Raw genomic sequence first — 9,482 nt, 5'->3', positions numbered from 1 at the left:
GCTGCATGCTGTGCGTTATACATGTTTTTAGCTGCGTTAGACTGTTTGCACATGCTCAGTAAGACTTGGCGACATACTCTTCATTGCCTGTATTTTCTACTGTATATGCTGTATGCGTTCGTAACGCTGCATTGCGACTTTTTGGACGCGTTGTGTTGTTAGTTTGCAGTGTGACTTTAACGTTGCATCAAACTGCAACGTCCTCATGTGAAAGCAGCCTTACCAGTTGACCATTTGTTCAGGTCACGAATAAATTCTTGATATTTGCATATTCATCAGTGTCTGTCTGGTGGATTCCTCTCAGTCGGGGCAGAATAAGAGTCAAAACAGGTTACATTCCTTCTTATGTCTCCTACCTACGCAGTAGTGCTGCGTCTACTGATAACGTAAGCGCGACCACGTGAGCCGCACGGTGGAGCGCAGAAGAAGCCGACGTGGCGAGGTCGGCATCTGAAAGGTAGGTGACCGGGAGCCACCGGAACTGCGGTGAGGGCACAGAATGGCTGCCAGGGGCTGGAGGATGCCCCAGGTAAGTGGATTTTTATTTTTTAATTACCTTGGACGTATCCTTTAACTAATATCCAGCGCTGCGTAATATGTTAGCGATTTATAAATACAATAAATAAATAATAAATAATGCCTGGTACATACGATGCAAATCGATTGTTTTCAACAGGTCCAATCTGATTTCTGATAATTTTTCTGATCAATTTGCCAATCACTTTTATACAGAATCGATCAAAAAAACAAATCGGAAATCAGATCAGACCTGTCGGAAATAATTGATTAGACCGTCAATCTGATGGAAAATTGCACTGTGTGTACCAGTAAGGAAACCAAATTGCACTGCTGACGGTAGTGAGATAAAATATGTATTTATGCAGACTAAAGTCTGAAGCCCCATACACACGCTCAACAGCGGTATTTTATGCAGCACAATTGTCAAGCTACTTTTGTTGTGAAACAAGTTGAAACAACTAAAAAAAGTATTTTTAGTTGTTTCAACTTGTTTCACAACAAAAGTTGCTTGACAATTGTGCTGCATAAAAGACTGCTGTTGAGCGTGTGTATGGGGCTTGAGACAAGGAGGACAACGATGAACCATAAAGACACCGAGGGATTGGGCTCTATTCCCAATCATTTTCCGCATGCGGAAATGCACTTGCGGTAAATTCCTGACTGAAAAAAGACCATCTTGACATTCACAAATTGTATGCATTGTTTATCCGCATGCGTAAAAAATGCGGTAAAAGTCAGCAAAAGTCGGGAATTCCCGCAAAATAATCAAAATTCACAAAAAAAGGGGGCACCTTATTTCTGCCAATTTTTTTATCACCTACTAGTACTTGGTGATATATTTTGCTTCCCATTGACTTAAATGGAGTCTGGAGCCTTGAGGGCTGTGTTTGCTGGACCTCAATTATTTTTTTTTAGGACAAGTTTTTTGATGTTACTGTTTTTCCGCATGGTTTCCGCATGTTTACTATGTAATTACGCATGTTTGCCAAAAAATTTTACGGACTGTTCCTGCATGCGAAAAACATGCGGAACATTTTAAGTAAAAAAAGCGGAAATTATTACTGGCGGTACTATATCGGTAAAAAATCTCTTACCACATGTGCGATTGTTGTGAATAGAGCCCTCTGGGCATAGATGGTACGTTTATGCGCCGGAATCGAGCCAGCTGCTCGATGCCAGCACGTCACCGCTCGTCCCCGCGGGCACTTCTTTATCAGCGCTTCGTTTTTGATCATTGTCCGCCCGCGGGGATCGAGCCGGAAATCAATCCACGCGGTGATCAGACACGTCGGAAATTATCAATCGAGCCATCAGCAGCTCGATTGATAAGAAAAAAAAAAACGTACCGTCTATGCCAGCAAAGGTTTAGGTTCAAATAAGAACCGTCTTTCCCAAAAAGGTAACGTCAGGACAAGAGATTACTGTGACTGGGAACAAAGTAAACCACAGTACAGGTGAAGGCATAACGTACTTTTGTGAAAGTGGAATGAACTAACTGCAGCCGACAAACAACAAAGTAATATAAAACAGTTCATATCGCAAACAAACAAACTTTTTGCCAGCTTAGCAAACGTAACATGCTTGTGAACTTTTAGTGTAGGGCGGGTCCTAGTGTGGTCAGGTGATCCTATTTCCATAAATATCACCGCCCTGTACAGACGTGATCATCCATCGACTCTTCTGCCAGGGAGGGAGGGGGGTGAAGAGGGAGAGGAAAGTTTAGTAAAGTTGTTGGCAGGGGATCTGATTGTAGGGTGAAGATGGATGCGCTGAAATCTGCGGGACGGGCGATCATCAGAAGCCCCAGCCTGGCCAAGCAGTCCTGGGGGAGCAGCAAGCACAAAAGTAAGTGCGGAGAGTTCAGCGAGCGCCCTGTACTATTATTCTAGTGCTGCGGGAGGGCTTGTGTGTTTAATGGATATCTTCTGTATTCCACACCTTCTCCATAATTCCACTCTGACTAGGCTACACCCGCCTAGCTGGCTGCTGCAGCGGAGTACAGTGTCCTAACAAGCCGCCCTGTCCCAGCTGATCACCATGATTATATGGCTGAGCTCAGCACATTGCTGACTGACAGCCTGGCTGCAAATGGAGTCTGCATTGTGTTACTAGACCCTGGAACTAGATGTCACCGTCCTATATCTTTCCTAATGCTTTCACACTAGTAGGGCTCTTTGTGTTAAGTTACTTTGAAAGGCAAAATGTTGTTTGCCTGTATGTTAAATATACATTTAATGTTATGAATCAAGGATGGATCCCACTATCTTGGTGTTGTGCTCGCACTCAACCCCTCATCCATCCATTAGCACTGCATTTGTTTTCACATAAACTCTAATAAATAGATTAGACCTAAACTAACAGATTAAAGGGACTCCGAGCAGTGCAGAAACTATGGGAAGATGCATATCATTGTAACGCTCTTTCTCCTCTTTCCAATAATATATAAACCGCCACCCTACGCCTTTCAGTTTTTGCTATTTTCGTGATTGAAATTGCTGCGATCGCGATTTCGTTCACGAAAATAGAGAAAACTAAAAGGTGTAGGACGACGATTTAGGTGTTGTCAGAAAGAGGAGAAAGAGAGCTTTAAGATATCCACCTTTCCATAGTTACATTGTATTACACAGGGTGACTTTTTCTGCTGGATGGAGCTGCTGACTTTGAGAAAAAGTTGCCCTGTGTAATACAATGTAACTATGGAAAGATGGATATCATTTTAAAGCTCTTTCTCCTCTTTCTGATGACCCCTAAATCGTCACCATACACCTTTTAGTTTTCTCTATTTTCGCGATCGAAATCGCGGCTGTGGCAATTTCAATAGCGAAAACTAAAAGGCGTAGGGTGGCGGTTTATATATCATTGGAAAGAGGAGAAAGAGAGCTTTAAAATGATATGCATCTTTCCATAGTTTCTGCACTGTTCGGAGTCCCTTTAAAGGCCTTCCGAGACCAAAAATAATAAAATCACACTATACCTTTTTTTTTTTTTTTTTTTTTTTTTTTTTTTTTTTTTTTTTTTTTTTTTTGCAGAATCCACGGAGGACGTCCTGCCCGTCCTCCGCTCCATTCCGCCATCAATGCAGGTCTTATCATTCCCCTACGGCTCGGCCCGACCCCACCGAACGGGTCGCATGGATGCCACCTCTAATATGGCCGCCGCCTTGCTCTGCGGCTGCGCAGTACGCTTTGTCGCTAGCGCGACTGCGCAGCCTATTGCCCGCCTCCTGCCGCGTACTAGGTCCCGGCATGCTCCCCAAGCGTACGTCGGGCGGGCGCACACAGGCTGCACAGTCGCGCTAGCAACAAAGCGTACTGCGCAGCCGCGGAGCAAGGCGGCGGCCATATTAGAGGTGGCATCCGTGCGACCCGTTCGGTGGGGTCGGGCCGAGCCGTAGGGGAAGACCTGCATTGATGGCGGAACGGAGCGGAGGACAGGCAGGACGTCCTCCGTGGATTCTGCAAAAAAAAGGTATAGTGTGATTTTAATTTTGGCCTCGGAAGTCCTTTAAGGAATTGTGGCATGGGATTTCTGAAGTGCAAAAATTGTGTTGGTTGTCAAATACACTGAATTGCCACACATGCCTAGGTACATTATGTATCTCCCTGCCCCATACCTTTCCCTCCAGCATCTATGAATACCAGTTGATTTTTCACCATATCCTACAATTCCTTTCCAGAGCTTGATATCTCATAGACACATGGGTATCATTCATAAAGCATTACTGCATGTGGTAATGCTGAAAACAGCAGACTTTCCTGAGCACTCAGTGTGTCCATTCATAAAAGCGGTTTCTGCATGAAAAGCTGACATTCCTGAGCAGGGAGGGTAAATTACCACCTCGTGCGGTGAACACCTCCAGCACATGTCATAAAACGTAATAAGTGTCAATTCACTGATAGATGTGCATGGAGGCAGATCTACAACTGAAAGCTCTGCCTCCACGAGCAGCAAAATCTATGACCAAGCCGGTCGTGTATTTTTGCAGGGTGGGTAAATACCCCTCGTTCTGCTGTGGGATAGTGGAGATATCTCTATCTCTCTATAGCTCTAGCGCTACTGAATGCGGTATTTTCCCTCCCAGATTTTTTTTTTTTTTTTTATCACACTGCTTTTGTGAATGACGGCCATGGTGTGCGTACAATATTTTTCCCCAATTTGGCGTTCAAATGTCTAACTTGTGGAAAAAATGTTTGTTCCCACCTTTCCACAAGTGGGCTACATTTCATGATCAGGGTATGAGTTTCTTGCTATGATTTACCTGTGATATCTGTCATAATGGGCTCTATTCACAAAGCATTAGTGCATTTATTAATGCTGAAAATGGCTGATTTTTTTTACTGATCACCTTCCCTAACTACAATTCACTAAACTGATTACCGCACAGAAAATTTTATATCACTGACTAGTGAGGTAAATTACTGACTTGTGCAGTAATTGCCTCAAATGTCAAATTGCAATTCACAAAGATTTCTGCGTTTTGTTTTACTGGGCAAAAGTGTTTGGTATTTTTCTCTGGCTCATAGCAGCTAACCAGCTCTCTCTCCATGCTGTCTCTGTGCAGTAGATTTGACAGACAGCTAATAGGGAGAGCCACACAGCCTTGCTTCTCACTTTGATTTGACACTATGGGGTATTGGGTGGGTATTTCACTGTATCAAAACAGAGGAAGGGGACATTTTTTGAGCTTCTCTGCATCCCTTTAGATGTGATATTCTGGCATACAGAAGAGCTCCTCCAGGTGCTTGCAGCACATCTAAAGGGATGACAGGGTACACTGCAGACATGTAGCTCCCTGCCTCACCACTGACCTGCTACATGGCTGGTAAGTGACTTACCGAGCAGGGCTTAGAGAATGTTTGTTTGGCAGATTACTGAACTTCTGCCTCATGCAGGAAAACTTTAGAGAATTTGGGGAAAATGCACCAACTCCTAATGAATTTAGACTAATTAAAATAGAAAATATGATAAAATGTTCTCTTTCTCAGTCATCATAAATAATTTATACATTAATAGCTGTGCATAGTCCACAAAAATGAAACAAACCAATCAAAATTAGTTACTTGTGCTGCTAAAATAAAGCAGTCCCTGTATTTTTTAAAGTCAGATATACACATCTGACTGTATATATGATGTATACACAGGAATTATATATATTTATATAAATATACAAACACACAAAATCACATCTATGCTGTAAGTATAGAGCCTGATGTGTAGCCATATCACTAATAGAGATGGTCAATGAGATGGAAATCTGCGTTGATTCTGATTTATGCAAATGTACTCTTTGCTCATGAAATCAAATAGTTTGTTAAAATTTGGTTTGGGGACTACAAATTAAATGGTACCTGAGAAGGATGAAAAGAGAAGTTTTATACATACCTGGGGCTTCTACCAGCCCCTTTCAGGCTAATCAGTCCCTCACTGTCCACCTCCACCACTTGGATCTTCTGCTAGGAGTCCTGGTAATTCAGCCAGTCGGTGCATGCCGCTTCCACAGCCAGGAGCGTTCTGCACCTGCGCAGGTGTAGTACGCTCCTGGTGGCGGAGTGTGTGGATGCGCACTATGCCACACTGGCTGAAGTACCTGGACTCCTAGCAGAAGATCCAGGTGGTGGAGGAAGACAGCGAGGGACTGATTAGCCTAAAGGGGGCTGGAGGAAGCCCCAGGTATGTATAAAACTTTAATTTCATCTTTCTCAGGTTTACTTTGTTACACAGTAGTACTATACTCTACATATGCACTCCCCATAGAGTTGCAGGGAATCCACTGAGAATGTTGTGCACATTGAACACAGAGGTGTTGACTATCACCCATAAACCTGGTTCAGATTGTGCATGAAGAATGTGTAATAGAGGAAGAATCTCCTTATTCCCCTGCAGTACCTGCACATCACTCTTACATGTACCCAGTTACATTGCCTAGGGCCTGATAGATGTTTTGTTCCGGCCTGTACTTTTTACAAGTACTCTTACCAAGGACTAGTTGTAGTCTGACTAAAGAGAATAAATATGGCAGTCTCCATATCCTTCTCACTTCAGTTGTCTTTTATTTAAATTCCTAAGCGTTGGTAGTTAAGAGACAAATTTCATGTTACATACTTTCAATCAACAAGATTGTAATATCCAAATTAGAGGAGTCGGAGTAATCCTAAACTGAGGAGTTGGAGGATTTTTGTACCGACTCCACAGCCCTGATGGAGACACTGATGCATTGTGTAGGTAAGCTTCCCACACTACATTAAAGTGGTAAAATTGGCCAATCAAAATTGAATGTGTATGCACCCTTAAGCCTGCCCTCCAGGCAAACCACGTGTCTAAATATCAGGTCTCCGACTGTTTGACCAAGGGATCAAATACCAATCCTGGTGGGTGACAGAACTCGAAGGTTGGTATGCACCTTGGTGCTAGTCTATTATAGGGCACCTCATAGGGAACAGTTCTCCAATCGCAGCACCCGCTTACAGTGCAATGCATTGTGATTGTCAATAGTGTGGGAGTAGTTAAAACATACTGGAAATTCGAGGGTGCCAATAATGTTAGTAGAATTACCCTACGAGATTTCCTGCTGGGTCCCTTAAAGCATAGGTCCCCAAGCCTGTCCTCAAGGCCCACCAACAGTACATGTTTTGCAGAAAACCACAAACATGCACAGGTGAGGTAATAAACTACCTCTGTGGATTTCCACAAAATGTACTGTTGATGGCCCTTGAGGACAGGGTTGGGGAACACTGCCTTAACCACTTGAGGACCACAGGCTTAAACCCCCCAAGGGATTTCCCCCTCCCTTTTCTCCCCACCAACAGAGCTTTATGTTGGTGGGGTCTGATCGCTCCCCCAATGTTTAAGCTCCCTTTTTTTTTTTTTTTTTTTCTTTTCTTTTGCAAATGTTAATTCCTCCCTCCCTGCCAGCTGATCACTGCAGTGTCTCTGGGGGACAGCAGTACAGCGCTGCCTTAGATCGCAGCGCTGTACACTGATTGTGGTTTGCCGTTTAACAGTCTACTAGTGGCGATCGTCATTCAAGCATGGAAGAGCGTGCAATCCCCTGCAAACTCTGCCCCAGGACTACATGCTTAGGACTGCACGCTATGCATACAGAGGCAGAGGAGAGTAAGGGAGGAAATGACATCAGGATTGGCTTCAAAATGGCCACAGTTAAAATGGGAAATTTTTTTTCCACTGTAGAAAAATCACTAAAATCAAAACGTGGACAGTGCAATACATCTGTAAGTAGAGCAAGTATTTATCTACGTGTTTGTTTGTGAGATAGCATGGCTGACAGCTCCTCTTAAACCTCTTGAGGACTGTGGTGTTAACCCCCCCCCCCCCCCCCCCCAGTGACCAGGACTTTTTTTTTTTATTTTTTTTTTTTTTTTTACTAAAATGGCCACTGCAGCTTTAAGGCCTAGCTGCAAGGCTGCACAACTTGGCACACAAGTGATTTCTCCACCCCCCCCCCTTTTTTCCCCACCAACGGAGCTCTGTTGGTGGGGTCTGATCGCTCCCCAGGTTTTTTTTTTTTTTTTTTTTTTTTTTTTTTTTTTTATAATTTGTATGTATGTTCATTCCGCTCCTTCCCTCCGCCAGCCAATCAGTATGATCAGCTGTCATAGGCTTCAGCCTATGACTGCTGATCACTTCCCAACCTATGGAAGGGACAGCTGTGTCACACTGCTGTCCCCAGTACAGCACTGCCTTAGATCGCAGCACTGTACGGGGTAATTAGACAGTGTTTTGCTATCTAACAGTCTCCGAGCGGCGATTGCAACTGGGAGACGCGCCTTCCTAGCGGAGATGCATGTGCGATCTCCTGCTAGCCCCATAGGCCTTTCACTCCAATCAGCGTGGAGCAGTCGGCAAGCAGTTAAATTAGAGTGCTACATTTCTTGCCGGGACATTACAGCTCCTCATCACCCCTTACTTGCATATAATCAGTTTCTTTACTTGCATCCAGAATGAGTTTCAGCATTGTGTAAAAAGTGGTGGTGTTGAATCTGTATAAACAGGATGTGGTGAACAGAATTGCTCCTGAAAGCTAATCTTGCCTTCAAGCGCACATACTGAGTATCTCATACAGTGCTTAGTCGTTTGAAGCTTTGTTGATTTTATAATATAATTTTTTGTTCTTCTACATCCCAAGAACATGTGGGTATGGTAGGTTAATTGGCTACTCCCCAAACTGGCCCTAGACCAAAGTCCTAAAGTCCCCAGTTCGAGTCTGTTGGGACTGAATTAGCAAAATTAAACTCTGCTTTTACTGATTTCCAAAAGTGCACTGGGCCCATTATATTAAAACGTCCCACATGAAATGTCTTTTGTCTGGTCATTCTTTATCCTATATGTGTAGTGCACTGCAGTGAAAAGGGGTCTGGTTACCTGTGCTGTGGAGTTTGTACAAAAAGCATCCGACTCTACAGTTTTTGATTCCACCGACTCCTCTAATTTGTATATGTTACGGCCAGAACCCGAAGTTTGGCCAGAACTAGAAGTGGCCGGCCACTTCAGGTTCTGGCCGGCCAATGTGCGAACTGGCCGCTGTGCTGCGGCCAATGTGAGAAATGCAACCATTCCTGTAAGGTTAATGTTATGTTGTGGCCGCAGCGCAGCGGGCAAATGTATCACATCTTAGTTTATTCAATGAAATTAAGCCGCCCGGCTTTTTCTCTGCCTCTCTCTCCTCCTCCCCCCGCCTCTCTCGCTTTCCTATGGGCAGCCGGCGGGGACACGCATGTCCCCTCCAGAGTCGTTCGTCGCGGCAGGGGAATCCTGCCGTTCTTGCAGAGCGGGTGCTGGCAGAAGCAATGTCTGCAGCCTCCCCGCTCTGCTCTCCTGCCGCGAGGAACGACTCTCGGGGACACGCGTGTCCCCTCCGGCTGGCCATAAGAGGAGAGAGAGGCGGGGGGAGGAGAGAGGCAGAGAAAAAGCCGGGCGGCTTAATTTCATTGAATAAACTAAGATGT

At 44.4% G+C, this 9,482-nt stretch overlaps 1 protein-coding gene across 1 annotated transcript in view; it reads left to right on the top strand.

Moving 5' to 3' along the window:
- Nucleotides 1-2,194: 2,194 nt before the first annotated feature.
- LDLRAP1 (low density lipoprotein receptor adaptor protein 1) overlaps nt 2,195-9,482 on the top strand; it is a 48,861-nt gene continuing 41,573 nt past the window's right edge. Inside the window, exon 1 of the mRNA XM_068268955.1 lies at nt 2,195-2,364. Coding sequence (XP_068125056.1) covers nt 2,280-2,364 — 85 coding nt within the window. The 5' untranslated portion in view covers nt 2,195-2,279. The remainder of the gene's footprint in view (nt 2,365-9,482) is intronic.

Source organism: Hyperolius riggenbachi, chromosome 2 (genome assembly GCF_040937935.1).
Source record: "Hyperolius riggenbachi isolate aHypRig1 chromosome 2, aHypRig1.pri, whole genome shotgun sequence".
Lineage (NCBI taxonomy): Eukaryota > Metazoa > Chordata > Amphibia > Anura > Hyperoliidae > Hyperolius > Hyperolius riggenbachi.
This window is presented reverse-complemented; position numbering and strand designations above follow the sequence as displayed.